At 46.1% G+C, this 26,487-nt stretch overlaps 1 protein-coding gene across 2 annotated transcripts in view; it reads right to left on the bottom strand.

Annotated features, from left to right (window-relative positions):
- Positions 1–26,487, bottom strand: part of LOC126541736 (sodium/potassium/calcium exchanger Nckx30C-like) — a 259,728-nt gene that overhangs the window by 37,239 nt on the left and 196,002 nt on the right. Inside the window, exon 4 of one of the 2 annotated variants that reach the window (XM_072286453.1) lies at positions 9,506–9,739. The exons of the other annotated variant lie outside the window; for it this stretch is intronic. Within the exon in view, the coding sequence (XP_072142554.1) occupies positions 9,506–9,739 (234 nt within the window). The remainder of the gene's footprint in view (positions 1–9,505; positions 9,740–26,487) is intronic. 2 annotated transcript variants of the gene reach the window in all.

Raw genomic sequence — 26,487 nt, 5'->3', positions numbered from 1 at the left:
GGCTAGACGTGTCTCCGGGCGCAGTGACGTCGAACATGCACGCACGCGCACGGCTGGCATGTGTGCAAGCGCTGGAGAGAAATGTATTAGAGGATCCTGGGCGTGAGGGTTTTGTTACGAAGGACGAAAGAGAGATGTATAAATGACGGGACGAGTATAGAGTAAGGCGAATGGGATAAGAGCGCTGTATAAGAACACGACGAAGCACGTCTGCCTGTAGTCGCAGAGAGAAGAGCGATGAGGGAGACGGGAGCATGTCGTTCGTAAAGGCGGGACCGTACCACGCCGCTGTTCGCCAATGTCTGTATGGCGAGGCAACGAAGGCGGAAAATTCCGAACGTGCGAGTGCGTATGTGTATCCGGCACTGCAGACTGGACCATTTTAGCTAGCAATCAAACGAAGTCGATCGAATAAAAAGAAACAGAAGAAGTAAGAAACTTCGCTACGTGGTCCTTAAATATGCGACGAATGCAGCTCCGAAGATGCCAATATTGTGTTGCAGTCCAGAAAAGAACGTTAAACTTTGGAAATGGCCTTCCGCATATTTATTTGGCGACTTTCTCGCAAGAAAGAAAGAACAAAAATAAAATGCCGAACGAGGCTTCAGAAATACTGAACACTGCGCCTCGCAAATTTTCTGTCCAAAGTATAATAGACGCGAGAGTGGGTGAAAAGAGAAGTTCGCTATTTCTCGAAGTTCTTAGGCGAATAGGAGAGATGGCGAAAGCTGAATAAAACGTTATTGACGTAATGCCTTCGGGACCGGAATGACAGCGAATTCTCTTAAGGAGGATTGCAAAGGCATTTTACAAGACCTAGAGTAATACCGCCACCGGACAGCAGTGTGGCCGCACTCTCCTGCTTCCAACTTTCTTCTTACCATTACCTGTAAACTTCGGGCTGGGCTTCATCGATGTCCGTTGCCTTCCTGCCCCATCGCTTTTTTCTTCTGAATCTAACTTTCGCAATCTTTGAGCGCGTTTTCTTTTTCGTCACGGAAAGAGAGGCTGGGCATTCCTTTCCTTCTTTGCATTAGAAACCGTGCTGCAACGTTACATGCTCATTTTGGTGTGTCTTAAAGGTTGTTCGAAGATTCCGTCCGTCAGGTTCGGACATAAGAAAACGCTGCAACTTTTCTTTTTTTTTTCAAGAAGAAAGAAAGAAAGTGTCTAAAATAGGCGCAACCATACGGGACCACAATCTTTTTGTTCTTCTACTTTATTGTCTGGCCTGTGGGTGTTTGATTTTGTTATACAACTCGTAAGTTCGGCAATCGGTAAAAACTGTAAATATGCACGGTGTAGGAAAGGGAGGTTCCATATCTGAGGCAACACGAACTAAGCCTATTCCGTTGCAAATACTGGGGCGTTAATAGGAGACCTCTTACGGAAAGAAGATTGTCGGTCCGTAAGCTACTCATTGCATCATTTGGTGCTGTAGTGTTAGTACGTTAATATTGTAGCTAAGTTAATCTGTATACGGTTGTGTTTCTTGTATCTAACTCTTCATTTAGAGAGCATTGAGAGTTGCACACATGTTATATTGAGTAGAATAGTCGGCTTCTCTTGAATAAATCTAGCATGGTCATAAACGTCAAACGACATTGACACCTTGTAGTCGCAGCCTTGTTCAGATAACATACTTCAATTGTTTTTAATGTACGTGAATTAAAGTTGTTCTTCTTAAGGTCGTTTGCAAGGCGTGTCGCATGTTGCGCCTATTAATATTTACTGACAACCAGAAACTGGCGAATTAAGGTGTCTCTGGGCTGAACTTGCACTGAGCTAATATTACAGCATGCAGAAAGTAGATAATCATAATCGTCGTCGTCGTATGCTGCTGCTGCTGGTTGTTGTTCTTATTCACCGCTTCGCAGGTTCTCCTAATACCATTTTCGGTTATTTTACATGCCAGCCTCCTTACGTTTTTTTAGCGTTGTTACGTTTTTAGCGTTAAAACCTAATTCATTTTGCCGCCTAAGTTCTAGAATCCAAATCACAAATTCATCCGGACGTTTTCCAGTATAGGCCTTGTTAAATATGTCGGTGATTTTTGAGCAGCAGCACTTCCCGTTAGTTTCTTTCTTGTTTTACAAGAAAAACAACTTATCTATGACGATGTAGGTTTGTGAATGTATTCGAAGCCAGAAGGGTGACGTAAAGATAAATCATTGCACAGTCCATTATTAACAACGGAGCTGTCAAGCCTTCGCTGTCCGTTGTCCTGTGCCAGGCAGGGGGCAGAGCGCGCGGTGGGGGAGGGGGGCAGGAGAGGGGTATACGAGCAGGTGTTTCGCCGGTGCGCGTCCTTTCGCCCCACGGATTCCACTCGGCACGAGCGGCAGCGTCGATGTCGCACAAATCCTGAAATCTGAGAGCGAGAAGCGCCAACGGAGGGAAGCCGCTACCGCCGAGGATCGACAACAAGAAGCGCAAGCCAAACGCCGGTGGAGGTAAGCCAACTCCCCCTTTCAAGAAAAAAGCAACCCAAGCCAAGCGCCAGCAGAGGTAAGCTAACCCCCAACTTCGAGAGTAGGAGGCCGAGCAGAGACGTTGACGCTGAGAGATTCCTCCCACGTAGGGTGTCGATGGACGGTTCATGAAATAATTCCTCGACCGTGAGTGCGGCCACTGCTGCGAGGTGTGTGATAGACTGTGGTTTCATCACAACCTCACGCAACTGAAGAGTGTGCGCAATCCGGAACCGAAGCTCGAATCTAGCAAAACGGCGACAACGAGACGAAAGGCTTACCCGCCGTGGTTGCTCAGTGGCTATGGTGTTAGGCTGCTGAGCACAAGGTCGCGGGATCGAATCCCGGCCACGGCGGCCGCATTTCGATGGGGGCGAAATGCCAAAACACCTGTGTACTTAGATTTAGGTGCACGTTAAAGAACCCCAGGTGGTCGAAATTTCCGGAGTCCTCCACTACGGCGTGCCTCATAATCAGAAAGTGGTTTTGGCACGTAAAACCCCATAATTTAATTTTTTTTTGAGACGAAAGGCTTGTACGAAAATCGCGCAAAACACGAGTTCAAGCTTGAAAAAACGACCTCCAGCTTCGCTGTTTGGACAGCTTTCACTGCGTGGAACTGGCTTTACTTTTTATTTCCACCCTGGCACGGCTGCCCTACTGGCGACGCGCGCAGATACCGGCGCCAGATTTCTCCCTAGCGTTCTTATTTTGAAGCTCCATCAGGCCAGGGCTTTGATACTTTCTGCTGCGCATGCGCACCCGTCGCGCACGCCTCGTTTCGAAGGAAGCGAGCACCTTCGCGAAACTTGTTTTATCTAGGGACCTTACGCGGTGCGAAACCATGGCGCCCCCCGCCGGAATCGAAAAGTCGGTGGCGTCTGACAAATGGCTCGACGCCACGCGTTTAAATTACCTCCGCCCGTGCGCTGGCGAGCGTACAGTTCAGCCCACGCTGGCTGGCTTTGCGAGAGGAGGCGGCGGAGTTGCAGAGCATCGCTCCTTTGTCGCGGCTCTGACTTCCTTTCTCGTTCCTCTCCTTTTCCCTCCATGTGACTGCCGGTCGCTGTTTCCTCACTCCCTCTGGGAAGGCAGCAAAATTGATCCGAGCGGGCGTAATTTAAACTGTATGACATTTCGGGGATGTAGTCCCCTTCGCGTTCTTTTCATCCTCCCACGCTGTCCGTGGTGTTTCTTTTTAGTCTTGCTTCTTCAAGCGGGCGAAGCCGAATAATACCCTGTATTCCACGCGCAGAGCCGGGCAACAGTCGATTACTTCAAATTCTCTTCCTACAGCGCAAGACGCGCTACAGGCTACATTTCACTTTTTCCTCTATTCTACATTTTTTTACCTCTCTCGAACTCGCACGCAGAGAGAATTAAATTTCGGAGTGGAGGCGCATACCAACCTCCATCAAGATCGCTTCCGTTCTCGGCGTAATAAGCCTGCGCAGAACTCAATTACATTTTTCTCCTTATATTCCCTTGGCAGCTAATTTTCAGTGTATGACTCGGTCTACTTGTGAACATTTGGTGGAGCGCCTCTAATTAGACGACTGTGCTCCTATGGAGGGACTTTTTTGTTTATGAAGGTATGGGTTTCGCACTAACTCATCCAGGAAGTCAGGCACAGCGCACATAAAAAACGCGCCATACTAACGTTCTTGACTTTGAAAGGCACGTGAGTTTTATATTGTTACGTGTTCTACGGTTTGCGCGGCAGACATATCGAACGCTCATAGTCTACCGCACTTCGTGGTGATACATACCGCTGACTAGGTTTGCAGGTTGTGTTTTGTGGTGAAACGTCATATTACAAATCTCGTGAGCATAGCGCAACATACACCATTGCACAGAACACACACGGATGTCCACACACGTCTCGCTATACCCTTAGTGTCATCTTTATTTCCGAGACAAGAGAACCACATATACCATTCACGAGGTGCGTTGCATAAATAGTTGCCCGAGCAAGTTGACGATAAAATTTGCCAGACAGAAAAAAAAAGATAAATATGAACTTGGTTCACAGTGTTATTTATATCATGGCATGCGCGTGAATTATAAGCTCTTTATTTAGTAGTGCAAGAGATGGTTTGCTGACGCATGCATCGCCATACGTCGCTGTGTGTTGTGCTTCAATGCTTAACAAAATCGACCCATTCCTTCTCCCGCCCAACATCAATGTACCTTAACTTCTTGTTTTCTGTATTGTTCCTGGCTCCTGGTGTCGGTTGTGCTACGAGGGAGCTGTGTGGTGTCAGGTGTATGTTGGGCTGCGACGGCTGAAGCCACTGCAACAGCCCAAGCACTGTTGGTTTTGTCATTTTCGTTGTGCTTGAGTTTCTTTGTCGCAGCTGCGTTCGTATCGCCTTCTCCATATTTAACTACCTTGCAAGTGACACGGCGCAAAAGACCCAACTGACAGCTGAACCCACCACCATTTTTGTTTACAGTTGTTTTTTAGATTTCTCAAAATCCTTCATAATAAAAGAGCGACGGCCTAAGCCAATGAGCTTTCATAATTTCGAGTGCCCTCGCAAAGTGCTTCGTTTCAATAGTTCGGTTACCTCCTACGCGCAGTGGCATCGTTTTACTCAACCGTCGCGTTGTTTTGGGCACGGCTTACATTTATTCGCCTTTACTGTTTCGACAAGCTTGAGACTTATTTCTGCCTCACCGTGCATGCATGCGTTCGTTCGATCCCACAGAATCTCCCGGACTATCCATTTGTCGCAACGCCACCCGAATACTGCTTTCTGCAAGCGAACGGCTTTCAGCCGCACAAACGGCTCGCATCAAACGCTGCGTTGCGAAATTTGATCCAGGTGCATTAACATTGATAGAGAATCAATTATTTAGTTATTTATGGGCGCTGTCCTAATAACTCCTTAGCTGCAAGCACAAGCTCTTCCAATATACAGAAGAAAAAAAAAAAGGTGTGTGGCCGACGAGCTTGTTATTCAAGTAAGACACAGCGCACCAGCAGAATAAATGTGAAGACCTAACGGAAGCGAACTAAACTAAAAGTGAACTAAACTGACAGAAGAAACAGACCCAAGTGCACGTGTCTGTTTATTTTGCCAATCCTCTGGTCGTCTGTGCGCTGTGATTCACAATCCAATATGCAAACTACAATTCAAGGGACAACGTGAAGCGTGCTTCTCCTTACTAAGAATCTTTATGTGGCAAAGCCTGATTCACCGCGAAGCAAGTTGACGTATAGCAAGCCAGCCATCCGCGGAATGGAAACAACATTCCTACCAAGACGCGCTGTAAAAAATAAAATGTAAAAAGTTGTAGTCCATACATTCTAGATCTTTATCAAAAAGTATTCGGCTGGTCAATGTTGCGCTAGGTACAAACTGCGTACCGTCAAAGAAATTGATGAACACATCGCTCAAGAACATCACACACACACACACACACACATACACACACACACACGCACACACACACACACACACACACACACACACACACACACACACACACACACATATATATATATATATATATATATATATATATATATATATATATATATATATATTCGAAATCAAGCTGATAGCAGATGTCTCGGCACAATAAATAATACACACTAACTTAAGCGAAAATATGTTTGTTTCTGAAACGACGTCACTTGCTTTCCTTACCGCGCCCTTTTCCTTAAGAAGCCTTTCGGTGTTCTCCATAATTTTATTTTCTCAGGTGCACCACTTCCATCGCTCGTGGTAAAAACTACGGCGAGGAACAACGGCACGCTTCTCTCGAACCGTGGTCCGCCCCGAGGCAGGAACTGCAACCGTCATTCTTGAAACGTTTCCCCATTTGTTCCACCCAGAGTACAAAACAAAAAGGGGCTATCCTCATTCCTCTTGTTTTCAGGGATATCGAAGCAAACATTACCGACTCTCACTAATCTTTCCACGACAACGTGAGTGCACCGCAGAACTGCAATTATTCAAGCCGTCCGAGTAAGGGATGACCGATGGGTTCCCTAAAAAGAAGCTTGACGTGTTTGCTCAAAAAACAAGAAGGGCTTTCGCGACATGGCTGTAACGCAATTGCAAATGCGAAGAAATGTTGTTTCCGCTATCTTTATTATTATTTTTTACGGTTCGACGGAAGGGCGTGAAAAAAAGTAGTGGTAAAAAGAAAAACATTTTGTTTGAGATGATTATCGGTCTAATCGGTTCAGTATAGCTTAACGCGGAATTAATTCCCTTTCTGACGCAAAGTGATGCTTTATAATCCGCTGGAGCGTAAGATGATGTAATTGCATGCAAAATAGACTGTGATGCTCTTCGTGCGGAACCGTACTCCAAGAACGAAGGAATTAGCGCTGGCAACTCGTTTTGAATTATCTACCGCTTCTCTTGCATCTAAGGGCACTTTAGAGAGTTCTCGTATCTCTCGGTGGGGTACTTTTCTGTTTTGTTATTTTGAGAGAAGCAGGGTGAATGCGCTTCAACTGAAGTGTAAGCTCACAAGAACAACCTGAAAGCGACGTTAAACCGTGAACGCACTTCTTAACTCACCAAAAGGACTCGTCAAGTGATTCCTCTCTTTTTATTTTTTCAGAGTGCCCTCGCGTAATGTACACTTTAAAAATATTGAAATCCTTTGGGGATTTACTCGTCTCTAAAGAATGGTCGTCGTTTATTGTGCGTGTACTTTCTTTCTTTAACGTTCCGCGCACGCTGTTTGCCAAGATTGATGTGCCACGCTGAAAGGCGCATGCCGTTTCTGACCTAAAGGTATCAGGCACGCATCGTTAAATAAGGGAAATACACGCATTATAGATTACGGTTAGAGCTTCTGGAAAATAAAAGCCCTAAAGGGCGTAACTTTCTTTTTTTAGCGTACTTTCAAACATAACTAGCAGCTTAGGAAGGTGAATGTAAGAAATGCCAGAAAGTGCAATCCATCTCGGCGCGTGTTTATGCCGAACAGATTGCTTGACAGACGAGACAATTGACGAGAGAGACGATTGACGCGCCACCGCGAATAGGAGAGGATGTAGATGAAAGAACAGCGGGTACCACGTTAACAGAGGCTATCCACGCTGTGTAATAAACAGTCTAGTCTGCTTGCTCTCCCTGCCGTCGTCGCCGTTTATTGGGCGTGCTTTGTGGCGTGAGCAAGCGGCTTGCCTCGGCTACGTGTTGCTAAATATATGTGACAACACGTCCGTGCGGAAGTCGAGTCGATGGCCTCTGTAGCGTCTCGTTAATAATGAGCGCATTTTTCTGTGCCCATTTGTGCGAGTTACGAAAATCCGTCATAATTGCAGGCTCGGCACGTGGAGGGTGGCATGGGCTATTATTATTATTATTGCTATTATTATTATTATTATTATTATTATTATTATTATTATTATTATTATTATTATTTTGTACGAACTTTACATGTCGCCTATAATGTAAGCAAAGGTGTCGGAAAGTGACCCAGTGTGGCTCCTACCACACTTGGTGGCGCTCCATATCTCCTTAGCTTCATCCATTTCGACATTTCGATTCCCTACTTCCCGAAGAGGAGGCCGGAGTTGCGCATCTTCCCTTATTTTCCTTTCGGTCAACTTGTATGTTCGTTTCCAAAGCGAACTGGGCTAACAGTCGGAGCAGCATCGGGGCACTTCTATCGTGCCCCTCGATATCAGTGCCTCCTGAATGGTTTAATCGCGTTTTATTCGGTTATCGCTTAGCTTCGATTTCGCGCGGCGCACGAGCGTGACGTGGCTCTATTTCGCCAAATCAAGCTGCACATAAAGCCGTCGTAGACTGCCGGTTCGCGGTGCGATTTGATGCAGGTCGGCCGCCTCCACGGTCCTGATTTAAGTTATTGGGACCGTCGTGTGAATCTAAGCTTAAGGCGGAAACTGTACCGGATGCGTGCCCGTCATGGTCACGGTGTAGAAAGCGTAAGGCGCGGAAGAGACGGCGCAAAGCCGGGTTCGGGAAATACGTCAAAATTGTGCTACAGTTACTTCCCGCTTAAAACTAAAAACCAAGAAGAGTTGCCAAAAAAAGCACCGTCGCTGGAATCGGTAGCAGTTTTAGTCACGAGGAAATTATTTTCAATTTTTTCAATAGACACTAGTAATCAGATCACTTAGATTCGGTGTTTTCCATGAGGAGAGGAGAAGAAGATGGGAACAATAGCGAGAGCGTTAAAAAATTTTTGCACGCCGGAAACAGCAGAAAGCGTTAGTGTGTCGGTATGATAAAATAAGTGAGAGCGAAATAAAGGAAGGAAGAAATGAACAAGGAAACAAAGAATGTAGGGAACTTAAAGGCGGAGTTGGTTGGCTACCCCTAGTGAGGTGGCGAAATCTGTACGGTGATAAACTGGACGAAAAATTGCTGTTCGAAACAAAAGCTCGTAGAGGCATGTCCCTACAGCGTGACTCGCTCGTGCAAAAGGGACGCAAAAACGTTAACGACGTGATGATAAGTCTCCCGATAGCATTTGATACAGGTGCAAAAGTACGGTTTCTGAGAGCTGTCGCCTTCCTTTTTCTACGCACTTGTTGTTCCCGGGATTTAGTTTTCAAATGGTACCTAAAATACCACAAATACGGGGTATCCAATTTTTACCACGTGACTTCGTTCGCTATCTATGCTTCTTAAGCGTGGTCTTTTGTCATCGACATAAAATTTGATTGACTGACTGAGTGATTTAATTGATCGTTGATTGGGCTTATTTTTATAACTGTATTGTATTTGGCCAAACTAGTCTTTGCGAAACCCTTTTTGCAAACAGCATGTACTAGCACAGTTTCCTTGTTTTACGTCCAGTAGCTCTCGTAACGAAGACATGCGGAACAGACAAAGCCCTTCCAGCATGCGCAACTAGCACTTGGCACATGAGCAATGCAAGGAAGCGCACTCGCGAAGCAAGGAAATGGTCTATATACCACTGACTAGTATCTCCTTGCCAAGGGAAAAAAAAAAAGGCTTTAAGTACGCAGGTCTCGGGGACGTGTCGGAGAAGCGGTTTTCGGGGGCGGGTAGGGGGTTGGCGTGACCTACCGGTGGGGGGGACGGGGGCTGATACACACTGTCGTCGTCCTCGACGCCGTTGTCTGGCTCTAGCGCGCTGTCTGGCGCCGGGGGCGCTAAGGGCCCTTCCCCGGCCGCCACGGCTGCGGAGAGGGGCGGCAGCGCCTGGCCCTCCTCGCCCGGCGCCGAACCCTCCAGCACCACCGACTGCATCCGCCGCAGGGCGCGCAGCTCCGACGCCGCCGACTGCTTCCTCTTGACCGCCTTTTTTTTTAAGTTGCATGGTTTCGTGTTTTTGGTTCGAGTTAACGTTGCGATTAATCGATCGGTGAATTTGTTGGTGCACGAGAACGTATTAGGACCAGTTGCCAGTTTGGTCCGTTTTGAGTGTGGCGGAGGTATAGTTGCAATTTCCGTGCGTGTTGGTTTGGCGGTTTCGTTTTGGGGAGAAAAGAGAGGGGGAGAGAGAGGAGGAAGGAAAGAAGGAGGAGAGGGGTCGCCCAGTTTAGAATGCGAACACACTAGTGTTGATGCACAGAAACGTCTGTAAGCCGTCTTACCAACTCACATATAGACTAAAACTCAGGGTCAGAAGTTGCTTAGTCAAATGAAGAAGAAACAAAAAGGATTCGCTAGCTCCTGCGGTATAGGACGCGCACATGCGCTAAGGTCCATTCGCCCAATGCAGTAAAATAACAAGCGGGTGTGCCAAATATATCGTAGGTCTATATGGCCTGGATACCATGACGAGCCTAAGGTATTTTGATAGGCTGCTCTTGTTGCTCATAGCGAGATAGCGTTATCGGCCTGCGTAGCAGTTAAGTCGCGACTCTCGGCATTTGCGGCCACATGTAGGCGCCAGCCTTTAAGCCCACCAGTTTAGTGATAAGACACGGGATAAGAACGGGGCTCTCAGCGCGCCTCACTACTGTGCCATCCTAGAATAGCGTCGAAAAAATCTGAAGGTAAAGGCAAAGCTGTTGTTTTCGGCGCATTACTCGTTCTATGAAAGGAATAAGGAACTCTTTAATGTTAGATTTTTGCGTAACATTTAATGATACTGGTAGCAGGTTCATTCTGAACTGAACTCCGATAACGTTGCCACTTTTCATATTTTCGTTGGTTCTAGCTCTTGAAAGCATAAATGACTAGACATAAGTGACTCGACAAAATACTACATCCTAGATGTGCTTGAGCTTAAGAAATAACGTTTAGCGAAGCAAAATGTTTGCCTAAATTGATATGAGGAGTGTTAATCGCTCATCCATGGCCATCGTTCTCATGATATTAAGATTATACGTAGTGCACAGGACAAAAAGAATAAGATACAACTCTCGCAAAACGTATCGACGGTAAAACAATTTAAGCTTCGCAAGCAACGAAAGATGGTATGGAAAACAAATTCTGGTGAGTGCAAAATAAATCTTTCTATTGATTTGTACAGCAGTAATGAACTTTTTAAACTGTACAAACAGGCGTGAAATCTACATGCTTGCAGTTTGTACTGAAATAAACTTTATGTCACTCTTCAATAGTCTTTTGAGCTGCAACATGAGCTAAGTCGAAAGACAGAAGAAAGAAAAGTTAGGTGTGAACAAGGGTCAGCTGCTACTATTCTTCCACAGTGACTGAATGTAGCCGCACAATATTTTAAAGCAAATATCTCAGCTGCTTTAGGATTGAGACAGTAAAACAAAAAAACACAATAAAATTAACAAAAAGATCAGTACTAGAAAATGAAGTGCGTGCGGGCCGGCGTCTAAGCAACAGCCTCCACTTCAGTTCTACAGCACCTGACAGTTCGAGATTTGTCACCTAAACTGCTTGAGTATGAAAATGGTTTCCAGAGTATCTGACGCGGAAAATTTAAGAGATGATCTCTTTTTCCCACTGCTTCTTAGCAGCCTTTCTTGTACCGTGTAACAAACTTCGAAGTCTTCACTACTTTGGAACCAAGATGGCGGAAGCTATAGGACAGTGCATTACGGGGACCGTCCAGTGACTGTAAAAGGACACTCGTAAGCGTGCAGTCGGCCAAAAGTTAAAAGTGATCACGGCGGCGTGTGGCAATTCGTAGAATATGCATCACTACGTGAGTGTGCAGCGACGCGTCGTCACCTAATTAAGCCTGGTAACATTCGGCATCCATGACAGTTTGTAGTGCAACCTGGATCACACCGTTCATTCCTCCAAAGGCTGCTTAAACAATGAGCAGACAAGCGTAGAGTCTGAAGCAACTAGCTGCGGTTTTTTATCCCGTTTCATCTTTCGGCCAACCGTACAAAATCGCGCTTTTCGCAGCTTATGAGTCACGCGTCTGAAATCGGACAACCTGCTTCCCGCAGCAGACGTTCGGCGCTGAACAGAGGACTTGTGGTTAGGCGGTCAACGTTCGTACGTGAAAATTACAGAAACTAAGAGAACGTTGTCATCGTGTTTCCGTACCACGTCCACGACGTTTTCGACCGCATTCTTGAACTTGTAACATATTGGTGATGGCCGCTACGAGAGTCGTAACATTACTGCTGACGAGTCTTTTCTTGTTATGCGAATGATGACCAATCGAACTGAAGTCGTGGGTATCGCGCACGCACCTTTAGATGAGGAAAATGCCGTAGGAGCATTTCCCGCAGTTTGGGCTTACGAGCGAAAGGCAGTAAGTACATCGTTTCGTATAATGAACCAAGTGAACATATCTTGCAAAATCGAGAGGCACAAGCTGTTTTGAGCCATGGCGTCACGCAGGGAGACGGTAAAGCACGAATTTTCGTGAGGCACGTGGCCTACACCTAGCGCGGTCAGGCTTCTAAAATTTGGTTGTCACTGGTAACGCCGGGCGGTTTAGATGACGTCACAATTAAGGCATGGTAGCGTTTCGTTACGTAGGAGGTATTGGCTAAGCGAGGTTTCATATGTCTACGGGCGCGATAGAAACATAGCTGAAGAAAGAAGCAATAGTATCTCCGATTCACGTCGCCTTATGAAGCGTAATATCTGCTTGTGACTTGGTGAGCTCCAATTTCGCGGTCTGCGCCTGATGCTCTCCATATAAGCAATTTTTCGCGCTCCCCAGATTTTCGATAAGCCGAATTGAAATCTAACGCATAAAAATAGCTTCCAAGACAGTACGGCGTCTCTGGCAGCGACAGCGCTGATTAAGATGCGTGGTTCACCCATCAGCAGTCCTTATGTTGTGGTCATGCCCTCTAAAGAACACATGCTGAACAGCCGGCAGCCTTGTTTACTCCTGAGCAACTTAACATTGCAAATATGAAAATTAGCACAATTTAATGGTGCTGCAGTTTTTGCTTTTCTCTTCTTTCTTCTTCTCCGCCCTTAAACTGGCTCTCTTAACTGTACTACACGCAGAGACAAAGAAACAGCGCGCGAATGCGATCCCATAGATGAGATGAATATATATATATATATATATATATATATAGAAAACTATCAGTCATAGCTCTCGTAGTATAGCCCTCTGGGCCGTTTCCTTTTTTTTTTTCGAAAGTAGTCCTATTAGGGTTATTATAATTACACGAAGGTACTTCGCCCTCATCAGCAGCAGTCCTTGGTATAGTTATTCTGGCGGCTAGCTTCCCACGCTATGCGTGCCGCCATCGCACCTGGTTAAGCTTTTCCTAGACGCTAGAGCTATGCGTTGTCCGCGCAACCTTGAGCGATCGGAAAGCACGTTTCCCCCTCTTGGCCGGCGGAGAAGGGATGCTTCGTTCCGGCCGCGAAGCTCTCCACATCTCTGTAAGGTGCCTTGTGGATGTCTCGCGCTGAAGATGCCCTCTCGGTGAGCGCATATTTCACCCCTCATCTTTTAAGAGGTCCAATACATACGAGCATTTGTCTAGCAAACCAGATTTTTTTTCAAGGGAATTTTCCACGTCTCAGTAATTTCTCTCGTCGTATTCGAGTGCTGATTGCCGTGTTATAGTTTGTTAACGAAGCTTTCCCTCGAGTCTAAATATTTTAAGGCAGTTTGTCGTGTGCGTATCGTGGCTACGCACGCTTATATCGCATTCCGTTTCTCTACCACGGCTGCGCTTTAAAACCACGGCGCTGCAGTTTTTGCTTTTTTGCTTTTCTTTTCTTTCTTCTTCTCCGCCCTTAAACTGGCTCTCTCAACTACTACACGCAGAGACAAAGAAACAGCGCGCGCATTAGATCCCATAGATGAGATGAATATTTACAATTAGTATTAGGGTTATAATTATATTCGAGTGCTGATTGCCGTGCTATCGTTTGCTAACGAAGCTTTCCCTCAAGTCTAAATATTTTAAGGCAGTTTGTCGTGTGCGTATCATGGCTACGCACGCTTATATCGCATTCCGTTTCTCTACCACGGGTGCGCTTTAAAACCACGGCGCTGCAGTTTTTGCTTTTCTCTTCTTTCTTCTTCTCCGCCCTTAAACTGGCTCTCTTAACTGTACTACACGCAGAGACAAAGAAACAGCGCGCGAATGCGATCCCATAGATGAGATGAATATATATATATATATATATATATATATATATATATATATATATATATATATATATATATATATATATATAGAAAACTATCAGTCATAGCTCTCGTAGTATAGCCCTCTGGGCCGTTTCCTTTTTTTTTTTCGAAAGTAGTCCTATTAGGGTTATTATAATTACACGAAGGTACTTCGCCCTCATCAGCAGCAGTCCTTGGTATAGTTATTCTGGCGGCTAGCTTCCCACGCTATGCGTGCCGCCATCGCACCTGGTTAAGCTTTTCCTAGACGCTAGAGCTATGCGTTGTCCGCGCAACCTTGAGCGATCGGAAAGCACGTTTCCCCCTCTTGGCCGGCGGAGAAGGGATGCTTCGTTCCGGCCGCGAAGCTCTCCACATCTCTGTAAGGTGCCTTGTGGATGTCTCGCGCTGAAGATGCCCTCTCGGTGAGCGCATATTTCACCCCTCATCTTTTAAGAGGTCCAATACATACGAGCATTTGTCTAGCAAACCAGATTTTTTTTCAAGGGAATTTTCCACGTCTCAGTAATTTCTCTCGTCGTATTCGAGTGCTGATTGCCGTGTTATAGTTTGTTAACGAAGCTTTCCCTCGAGTCTAAATATTTTAAGGCAGTTTGTCGTGTGCGTATCGTGGCTACGCACGCTTATATCGCATTCCGTTTCTCTACCACGGCTGCGCTTTAAAACCACGGCGCTGCAGTTTTTGCTTTTTTGCTTTTCTTTTCTTTCTTCTTCTCCGCCCTTAAACTGGCTCTCTCAACTACTACACGCAGAGACAAAGAAACAGCGCGCGCATTAGATCCCATAGATGAGATGAATATTTACAATTAGTATTAGGGTTATAATTATATTCGAGTGCTGATTGCCGTGCTATCGTTTGCTAACGAAGCTTTCCCTCAAGTCTAAATATTTTAAGGCAGTTTGTCGTGTGCGTATCATGGCTACGCACGCTTATATCGCATTCCGTTTCTCTACCACGGGTGCGCTTTAAAACCACGGCGCTGCAGTTTTTGCTTTTCTCTTCTTTCTTCTTCTCCGCCCTTAAACTGGCTCTCTTAACTGTACTACACGCAGAGACAAAGAAACAGCGCGCGAATGCGATCCCATAGATGAGATGAATATATATATATATATATATATATATATATATATATATATATATAGAAAACTATCAGTCATAGCTCTCGTAGTATAGCCCTCTGGGCCGTTTCCTTTTTTTTTTTCGAAAGTAGTCCTATTAGGGTTATTATAATTACACGAAGGTACTTCGCCCTCATCAGCAGCAGTCCTTGGTATAGTTATTCTGGCGGCTAGCTTCCCACGCTATGCGTGCCGCCATCGCACCTGGTTAAGCTTTTCCTAGACGCTAGAGCTATGCGTTGTCCGCGCAACCTTGAGCGATCGGAAAGCACGTTTCCCCCTCTTGGCCGGCGGAGAAGGGATGCTTCGTTCCGGCCGCGAAGCTCTCCACATCTCTGTAAGGTGCCTTGTGGATGTCTCGCGCTGAAGATGCCCTCTCGGTGAGCGCATATTTCACCCCTCATCTTTTAAGAGGTCCAATACATACGAGCATTTGTCTAGCAAACCAGATTTTTTTTCAAGGGAATTTTCCACGTCTCAGTAATTTCTCTCGTCGTATTCGAGTGCTGATTGCCGTGTTATAGTTTGTTAACGAAGCTTTCCCTCGAGTCTAAATATTTTAAGGCAGTTTGTCGTGTGCGTATCGTGGCTACGCACGCTTATATCGCATTCCGTTTCTCTACCACGGCTGCGCTTTAAAACCACGGCGCTGCAGTTTTTGCTTTTTTGCTTTTCTTTTCTTTCTTCTTCTCCGCCCTTAAACTGGCTCTCTCAACTACTACACGCAGAGACAAAGAAACAGCGCGCGCATTAGATCCCATAGATGAGATGAATATTTACAATTAGTATTAGGGTTATAATTATATTCGAGTGCTGATTGCCGTGCTATCGTTTGCTAACGAAGCTTTCCCTCAAGTCTAAATATTTTAAGGCAGTTTGTCGTGTGCGTATCATGGCTACGCACGCTTATATCGCATTCCGTTTCTCTACCACGGGTGCGCTTTAAAACCACGGCGCTGCAGTTTTTGCTTTTCTCTTCTTTCTTCTTCTCCGCCCTTAAACTGGCTCTCTTAACTGTACTACACGCAGAGACAAAGAAACAGCGCGCGAATGCGATCCCATAGATGAGATGAATATATATATATATATATATATATATATATATATATATATATATATATATATAGAAAACTATCAGTCATAGCTCTCGTAGTATAGCCCTCTGGGCCGTTTCCTTTTTTTTTTTCGAAAGTAGTCCTATTAGGGTTATTATAATTACACGAAGGTACTTCGCCCTCATCAGCAGCAGTCCTTGGTATAGTTATTCTGGCGGCTAGCTTCCCACGCTATGCGTGCCGCCATCGCACCTGGTTAAGCTTTTCCTAGACGCTAGAGCTATGCGTTGTCCGCGCAACCTTGAGCGATCGGAAAGCACGTTTCCCCCTCTTGGCCGGCGGAGAAGGGATGCTTCGTTCCGGCCGCGAAGCTCTCCACATCTCTGTAAGGTGCCTTGTGGATGTCTCGCGCTGAAGATGCCCTCTCGGTGAGCGCATATTTCACCCCTCATCTTTTAAGAGGTCCAATACATACGAGCATTTGTCTAGCAAACCAGATTTTTTTTCAAGGGAATTTTCCACGTCTCAGTAATTTCTCTCGTCGTATTCGAGTGCTGATTGCCGTGTTATAGTTTGTTAACGAAGCTTTCCCTCGAGTCTAAATATTTTAAGGCAGTTTGTCGTGTGCGTATCGTGGCTACGCACGCTTATATCGCATTCCGTTTCTCTACCACGGCTGCGCTTTAAAACCACGGCGCTGCAGTTTTTGCTTTTTTTGCTTTTCTTTTCTTTCTTCTTCTCCGCCCTTAAACTGGCTCTCTCAACTACTACACGCAGAGACAAAGAAACAGCGCGCGCATTAGATCCCATAGATGAGATGAATATTTACAATTAGTATTAGGGTTATAATTATATTCGAGTGCTGATTGCCGTGCTATCGTTTGCTAACGAAGCTTTCCCTCAAGTCTAAATATTTTAAGGCAGTTTGTCGTGTGCGTATCATGGCTACGCACGCTTATATCGCATTCCGTTTCTCTACCACGGGTGCGCTTTAAAACCACGGCGCTGCAGTTTTTGCTTTTCTCTTCTTTCTTCTTCTCCGCCCTTAAACTGGCTCTCTTAACTGTACTACACGCAGAGACAAAGAAACAGCGCGCGAATGCGATCCCATAGATGAGATGAATATATATATATATATATATATATATATATATATATATATATATATATATATATATAGAAAACTATCAGTCATAGCTCTCGTAGTATAGCCCTCTGGGCCGTTTCCTTTTTTTTTTTCGAAAGTAGTCCTATTAGGGTTATTATAATTACACGAAGGTACTTCGCCCTCATCAGCAGCAGTCCTTGGTATAGTTATTCTGGCGGCTAGCTTCCCACGCTATGCGTGCCGCCATCGCACCTGGTTAAGCTTTTCCTAGACGCTAGAGCTATGCGTTGTCCGCGCAACCTTGAGCGATCGGAAAGCACGTTTCCCCCTCTTGGCCGGCGGAGAAGGGATGCTTCGTTCCGGCCGCGAAGCTCTCCACATCTCTGTAAGGTGCCTTGTGGATGTCTCGCGCTGAAGATGCCCTCTCGGTGAGCGCATATTTCACCCCTCATCTTTTAAGAGGTCCAATACATACGAGCATTTGTCTAGCAAACCAGATTTTTTTCAAGGGAATTTTCCACGTCTCAGTAATTTCTCTCGTCGTATTCGAGTGCTGATTGCCGTGTTATAGTTTGTTAACGAAGCTTTCCCTCGAGTCTAAATATTTTAAGGCAGTTTTCCTAGCCTCTAAAGCCGCTCGAGTTCGCTCTTCTCCTTGAGCGGCCATTTTTCCTAGAAAGTATGCCTTCCAACTACTCCGACTATCGCGGACAACATGAGTCTCTTTCCACGTAAGTGTGAGGCTCAGAGGAGGAGCTGTGGCGCTTGAAAGTAGCCTGGGGCCTGACGAACCAACCGACTGAGCTATCTTTCCGGGCAACATCGAAGGGTCACGAGTTCAAATCACGTGTTATGTTCCGTTTTTTTTTTTTTTCCGCCCCTTTTTCTTTCTTTTAATGTCTTTTCCTTTATTTTATCACTGTACGGGAACCCTCCTAAAAAAAAAAAAATAAATATATATCTTCAAATATGTAAGGCCTCACATGTGCAGGTCATAAATACGAGGTTCTCTAGCCGAGTGCCATCCATGCGGTATAACCGAGCTCAGATTGGTCCACCTTGACTGACCAAGTAGGGCACCACTGTAGGTTAAATGAGGCGTACAACTCCTGCGGGACCCGCCGTGGTTGCTCAGTGGTTATGGTGTTAGACTGCTGAGCACGAGGTCGCGGGATCAGACCCCGACCACGGCGGCCGCATTTCGATGGGGGCGAAATGCGAAAACACCCGTGTACTTAGAATTAAGTGCACGTTAAAGAACCCCAGGTGGTCGAAATTTTCGGAGTCCTCCACTACGGCGTGCATAATCAGAAAGTGGTTTTGTCACGTAAAACCCCATAAATTAATTTTTAATTTAACTCCTACGGGGACGGTAGAGTATCCGTCTCCAGTGCAAGAGGACCGTGATTCAAATCCCGGTGCCGCGCTATTCTCCACCGGAAAATACAAAAAAAAAAAAAAAAAAACCGTGTGTTGAGAAAATTGCACAAACAGGCCTGGAGTGCGGCCTGATCCCGGTGACCAGAACCGGTAACGCACTCTCTCACCAGAGCAGGATTGGCCACCCTGGTGCAGTACTTGGCCACAACCTCCTATATGAATACAACAATCGAACCCCGGCCCTCAGTCCCCAGCAGCCGCGAAGCAACTGACCACGGCGGCGGTCAGATCTGTGACGCTGCAGAGGGTGCTAAGAATACCTGGCTCCGGACAGGCCGCCATTGGAATCTGAACCTGGCAACGTTTAACGTTAGAACGCTATCTAGTGAGGCGAGTCTAGCAGTGTTATTGGAGGAATTAGAGGGTAGTAAATGGGATATAATAGGACTCAGTGAGGTTAGGAGGACAAAAGAAGCATATACAGTGCTAAAAAGCGGGCATGTACTGTGTTACCGGGGCTTAGCGGAGAGACGAGAACTAGGAGTCGGATTCCTGATTAATAAGGAAATAGCTGGTAACATACAGGAATTCTATAGCATTAACGAGAGGGTGGCATGTCTTGTTGTGAAACTTAATAAGAGGTGCAAAATGAAGGTTGTACAGGTCTACGCTCCTACATCTAGTCATGATGACCAGGAAGTCGAAAGCTTTTATGAAGACGTAGAATCGGCGATGGGTAAAGTCAAAACAAAATACACTATACTGATGGGCGACTTCAATGCCAGGGTAGGCAAGAAGCAGGCTGGAGACAAGTCAGTGGGGGAATATGGCATAGGCTCTAGGAATAGCAGAGGAGAATTATTAGTAGAGTTTGCAGAACAGAATAATATGCGTATAATGAATACCTTTTTCCGCAAGCGGGTTAGCCGAAAGTGGACGTGGAGGAGCCCGAATGGTGAGACTAGAAATGAAATCGACTTCATACTCTGCGCGAACCCTGGCATCATTCAAGATGTAGACGTGCTCGGCAAGGTACGCTGCAGTGACCACAGGATGGTAAGAACTCGAATTAGCCTAGACTTGAGGAGGGAACGAAAGAAACTGGTACACAAGAAGCCAATCAATGAGTTAGCGGTAAGAGGGAAACTAGAGGAATTCCGGATCAAACTACAGAACAGGTATTCGGCTTTAACTCAGGAAGAGGACCTTAGTGTTGAAGCAATGAACGACAATCTCATGGGCATCATCAAGGAGTGCGCAATAGAAGTCGGTGGTAACGCCGTTAGGCAGGAAACCAGTAAGCTATCGCAGGAGACGAAAGATCTGATCAAGAAACGCCAATGTATGAAAGCCTCTAATCCTACAGCTAGAATAGAACTGGCAGAACTTTCTAAGTTAATCAACAAGCGTAAGACAGCGGACATCAGGAACTATAATATGGATAGAATTGAACAGGCTCTCAGGAAAGGAGGAAGCCTAAAAACAGTGAAGAAGAAACTAGGAATAGGCAAGAATCAGATGTGTGCGTTAAGAGACAAAGCCGGCAATATCGTTACTAATATGGACGAGATAGTTCAAGTGGCTGAGGAGTTCTATAGAGATTTATACAGTACCAGTGGCACCCACGACGATAGTGGAAGAGAGAATAGCCTAGAGGAATTCGAAATCCCACAGGTAACGCCAGAAGAAGTAAAGAAAGCCTTAGGAGCTATGCAAAGGGGGAAGGCAGCTGGGGAGGATCAGGTAACAGCAGATTTGTTGAAGGATGGTGGTCAGATTGTTCTAGAGAAACTGGCCACCCTGTATACGCAATGCCTCATAACCTCGAGCGTACCGGAATCTTGGAAGAACGCTAACATAATCCTAATCCATAAGAAAGGGGACGCCAAAGACTTGAAAAATTATAGACCGATCAGCTTACTGTCCGTTGCCTACAAAGTATTTACTAAGGTAATCGCAAATAGAATCAGGAACACCTTAGACTTCTGTCAACCAAAGGACCAGGCAGGATTCCGTAAAGGCTACTCAACAATAGACCATATTCACACTATCAATCAAGTGATAGAGAAATGTGCAGAATATAACCAACCCTTATGTATAGCTTTCATTGATTACGAGAAAGCGTTTGATTCAGTCGAAACCTCAGCAGTCATGGAGGCATTACGGAATCAGGGTGTAGATGAGCCATATGTAAAAATACTGGAAGATATCTATAGCGGCTCCACAGCCACCGTAGTCCTCCACAAAGAAAGCAACAAAATCCCTATAAAGAAAGGCGTCAGACAGGGAGATACGATATCTCCAATGCTATTCACAGCATGTTTACAGGAGGTATTCAGAGGCCTGGAGTGGGAAGAATTGGGGATAAAAGTTGATGGAGAATACCTTAGCAACTTGCGATTCGCTGATGATATTGCCTTGCTTAGTAACTCAGGAGACCAATTGCAATGCATGCTCACTGACCTGGAGAGACAAAGCAGAAGGGTGGGTCTGAAAATTAATCTGCAGAAAACTAAAGTACTGTTTAACAGTCTCGGAAGAGAACAGCAGTTTACGATAGGTAGCGAAACACTGGAAGTGGTAAGGGAATACATCTACTTAGGGCAGGTAGTGACCACGGATCCGGATCATGAGACTGAAATAACCAGAAGAATAAGAATGGGTTGGGGTGCGTTTGGCAGGCATTCTCAAATCATGAACAGTAGGTTGCCACTATCCCTCAAAAGGAAAGTGTACAACAGCTGTGTGTTACCAGTACTCACATATGGGGCAGAAACCTGGAGGCTTACGAAAAGGGTTCTGCTGAAATTGAGAACGACGCAACGAGCTATGGAAAGAAGAATGATGGGTGTAACGTTAAGGGATAAGAAAAGAGCAGATTGGGTGAGGCAACAAACGCGGGTAAACGACATCTTAGTTGAAATCAAGAAAAAGAAATGGGCATGGGCCGGACATGTAATGAGGAGGGAAGATAACCGATGGTCACTAAGAGCTACGGACTGGATTCCAAGAGAAGGGAAGCGTAGCAGGGGGCGGCAGAAAGTTAGGTGGGCAGATGACATTAAGACGTTTGCAGGGACAACATGGCCACAATTAGTACATGACCGGGGCAGTTGGAGAAGTATGGGAGAGGCCTTTGCCCTGCAGTGGGCGTAACTAGGCTGATGATGATGATGAATGGTGAACAATAACACTCACTCGACCATTCATGGCTACTAATGCTGCCTGCCAGACACTCGCGCATCGAAGCCACCTGACTCAGTCGCATGTGAGTGGGTGCCGTTTTCACCAGTTTATTCATTTCTTATCGGAATGACAAATGGCGTCGTGAACGACACCTGTGATTTCGACGAACCTACAGAGTGTGCTATCTGTGTGTGCCCAAATTCATTCGACGCCCGGATACGTGTGATCGCCAACGTGTCTCGGCTTGAAGCTCACGCTCGATACCACGGAGTTGAACACTGCGCTGCCCCTCGAGCGAAGAAGATGCCGAGCTTAAACAACCATCTTCGTTTATACATACGACAAGGAATTGCTTGATAGACACGCCTTCGTTCTAGCGCATTCGAGTAGGCGGCTAGAACGCCTGGCTAAACACTTTCATTTAGGAATCGTGATGGGCTCTCTCAGATATGCAGTGGCCATTTCGTCAAGTGGAAGGCTGGGTAACAGGCGCAGTTGCAGGCGAAAAAACAGCACCCTGTCGATTACGTCTGTGCGTTGCATTTACCGATGTATACTCATTCTTTGTCGGAATGACCGAAGCGCCGATTCCAATGCCTTCGGTGGCGACAAAGCTGTAGAAAACTATCCGTGCTAGACTGCCCGTCCCTCGGAATTGAAAGGCTTGCCCACCCACCGTTGCCACCAGCTAGATGGAAGACTCTTCACGTAGAACAATAGAAATATTTCCTCGCATATCACAGCTGCAGAAGGCCACAAAGGTGCTGTTGCGATTCCTGAAGGCACCCGGACCGAGTGACCGTCCGTGATAAAGCACTGAAAATATTCATTAGCTCGGCGACACGAACACTGGAGTTTTTCTCCTTCTCTTGATATTTTCCGCCCTATTACCCCGGTACATTGTACCGAACCGGCATCAGCCCTAATTAACCTCCTTGTCCTTCCTACATTTTTATCTCTGCTTCTGAGTCAAGGTGTGGCACCACCCTCCACTTTCTTGAGTCGAGGTGGGGACATACCTCTAGGACGTTATTCTACTGCACATATCTTCCATAGGTCTCTATATGTATTCTAGGATCTTCCTGCATGCACTCGTCAGCACAAATCTAAGCCGGTTAGCCAATATTACGTTCATAGAGATTGGTTACAGCGAATTTGGTCTCAGTTGGCATCTATACCGTAGCAGATCTGCGGCGAGGGCCGCGCTAGTCACTGGAAACAACTGAAATGCGCAGCCGCCTGCGAATTTGTGGCGCGTGTGTGCGCGCGCATTCACAACTCTATCGTTTTGTCCTCTCTCCTCATTATTCCGTCTCCTTTTTTTCCCTCTCCCACGATGTAGGGTAACAAACCATGCGTGTTCTTGGTTAACCTCCTTGCCTTTCTTTCAGCCTTCCTATCTTCCTCCACACTATTGCGCCCGATGCTGATTACTGGCGGGGGCCGAAACATCGGGAAGAGCTCAGAAGCACAAGCTCCAGAGAATTCAGAAGTACGGCACTGGCTTCGTAAGCAGTACGAAAGGAAAATACGAAGCTTACGGTGCTGAGAGCGCCCAAGCGCCGCCCGCATCGATTTTGACTGTAATTAGATGACTTCCATCCCTGCTTCTACGTTTTATTTTACCTCTCAAAGAAAGAAGATACAATAAAAAGAAAAAGAACGCGTCCTCCAACCCAAGTGAGAGTCTGAGTCGGCCGTCTGAGAAGCTAGTTGAGAGGGCGAAACGACCGCGCGACGGTTAAAGTGCGCAAAAGAGTAAAAATAACAAAGATATGGGACCGTGGAAACGGGAAAAGGAGTGCGGCCAAGTATGGATTCCGAGCTCAAGCAGCCTCGGGAAAGCGACGGCGGCGGTGGCGGGCACAGAAAGAACTGCGTCTTGGACGGCAGCCCAAGTGCCTCCTTCCAAACTTCACGCTACCACGTAGGCCCGAACTTTTATCCTCTCTTTGCCGTTTGCTTCTTCGCTGCGACTTTCTTTCCCCGAGACTCAGACGCGCTAGCTTGCCACCGTGTTGGTGTTCTTGAAACTCTTTCTTTATCCCGCCTAGCGATCTCTCTCTCTCTCTTCCTGACTTCTAGCGCGGGTTTCGACATTCATTTCCTCCGGCTAGATGGCAATTTATTTCTCTTCACGATGCTCCCCAACTCCCCGCCCTTTACTTTTTCGCACGTGCGCCGTGTAGAGGAAAGACCAAAGGAAAGGAAAAGAAAACAAAGAACGCGCTTGCTTGTAGTAAAAACGCACTTGCTGCGCGACTTATAACCCACTTTCTTGGGGCGTGCGGGCGTTGATTACGCTGCATTCGCCGTTCGGTGCCGGCGCTTCTATTATATATGCACTCCACGTGCAGCGCGTATGCCGTTTGTGGCTGCGAAATTCCATCTCTTCTTGCTTTGCCGCTACGTCGCGACCTGTCGGCTCCTCATCTCGCCTTGTTGATATAACATTCCCATTTCGATCTTTTATATTATTTTTCTTGGACAGCATATACGGGATCGTCAACACATCCATGCTTGAGACAGCAGTTCGCAAGTGGAAGCGTTTATTTCGCCCTTCCAAAAAAACGCCGACTCTAATCAAAGAGCCTTTCTGTGTGATCGGCTGTGACACTTATTAAACTTGAAATTTTGCTTACTGCCCACCCGTACACGGCGCGACGGAATCCATGGAATCGGCCCTCGCGTCGTTCATGCCTCTTCTCAAAGCCTATTTGTTGTAGTAGTATAGCAATGGCAGTAAGAAAGAGACCGATAAGGAAAAAAAAAAGAAAAGAAAGGAGCAGTAGCAGCCTCTCAAAGCCCTTTTCCGACAAGTGGGGAAGAACGCCAGAGAAAAAGCGTCAGGAAAACGGGCTGGCGCATTAAACGACCACAGCCGAATCGGCGCCTCGGTCGCAGCCTTTGTTGTCGGGTGTAGGGGTTCTCTCGATTATGCGACAAGCAACAGCAGCAGCACTTTGCCGAGTTGCCCCAGACGATCAGTTACAGAAGAGAGGACGCAAACGGTCACTGCAACGCTAGCTAACATAACGCAAAAAGTTGAAAGTGGTGTGGGAAAGTTGCGTAATTGGACTCTATTTCAACACGGAGAATAGCGGATCCCGCCCATTCATATCAAACAAGAAACGAGAATCCACTCCCATTCGAAATTGCACGGAAGCAAGCCGGCGCTGGTGGAAACGCGTTCGCTCTGTCATTCTTCTTCGGAAGCCGTCTTTGTTAGAAAGATTAAAAAAAAATATTCCTAGTTTTGCGAGTGTGTTTGCGTGCATTACATGTTCGTTGCCGAGGGCTGGCGTGTCTTCGTTTTGGATAAAGTTTTATGCATATACATCCTTGTAATCTGTGGCCGTGTGTCTCAACTCCGTACGTGCGCTCGTGCCGCTTCACGAAAGAAGAGTGGACGCCATCACAATGGAGGAAGCTTTGAAAACCTCGCTATGTACCTTAAATAACAAGTGCTAATATACAGTTTCCTTTAGGGCAATACGTTTGTACAGAGGACACGTGGCGGATAATGAAGCTAACGCCATTGCAACATTTCTTCACATTTACCAGGGAGAAAATGTCCGACGTGAGGCGTCATTTGGACTGCGATCCACGGCGATGCACAAGTGTTACTGTTCTTGCGTTTCTTGCCTCAGTTGAAGTAAACGGTGACACTAGGTGAATATACTACTTCTGAAAGTGTACCGTAATGTACATTTGTTTGTGTTCTACTCTTTTTTAGAGCGTTTCGTCATAGTTCGCTCTGTGACAAAGAGTAAGAATCCACACTTCAAAGCAACATTTCATTTAAATTAATCTACAAAATGAAATTAAATGCTGCAGTTTTACGCGCCAAAGCCACGATATTGACACGTGCAGTTGTTTATCTTTCATCCCGTGACCGCATTTCACCGTCTAACAAATGTCATCTTTCAGTGCAGGACGCGCCTGGAAGTTTCTAAAATGTCATCGATGGTTCCAGCCTGCCGTCTGTTGTCACCGAACCTTGTGTCATCATATTTGCATGTACGCGCGACGCGAATTGTGTAGTAGTTTCGAGAAAACACGTAAAAGTCGACGCGCTTGACCCGCTGATCAGATTTGGACGATCGCCGACCGTATTCGCTGCTATCATTGCATGTTGAGTGTAACTTGCTTTTGTGGGCACAGTTACGCCCAATAAAAAGTTAGTTCAGTTATTCACGGTTTTGCTGCTGCTTTTCTCCGTCACTGCTACGTGACAATATTATTATGAGGCACGCCGTAGTGGAGGACTCCGGAAAAATTTTGACCACCTTGCGTTTCTTCAACATGCTAACTTATCCTAATTCATAAACGATGCGAACCACCACACTGTCGTTGTCGCGAAGAGTGTCAAACAGAGGAAATACGGCAGACTGAAAATATGGATTGCAGCTTGTTCAGAAAACTAGCGAAAGTACGGCCGACACGCAACATTTCACTGACGCTAGTCTTTTCGTATTCCTTGAAGTCAGTTCGAAGTTCTCCCACTGGTGCTGAGAAAACTACAGAAGGCTTTTACTTCCAAGAAAGCATTCATTCATAGCTACGAAGGTTTTTGATTACATAAAATAATTCATTTTTACATAATGGCCCAAAGTAAGCCATTCGAAAAGAGATCTCAATTTGCTTT

This window comes from Dermacentor andersoni, chromosome 2 (genome assembly GCF_023375885.2).
Source record: "Dermacentor andersoni chromosome 2, qqDerAnde1_hic_scaffold, whole genome shotgun sequence".
Taxonomy (NCBI): Eukaryota; Metazoa; Arthropoda; class Arachnida; order Ixodida; family Ixodidae; genus Dermacentor; species Dermacentor andersoni.
The sequence above is the reverse complement of the archived record's forward strand: the minus strand, read 5'-3'. Positions and strand labels throughout refer to the sequence as shown.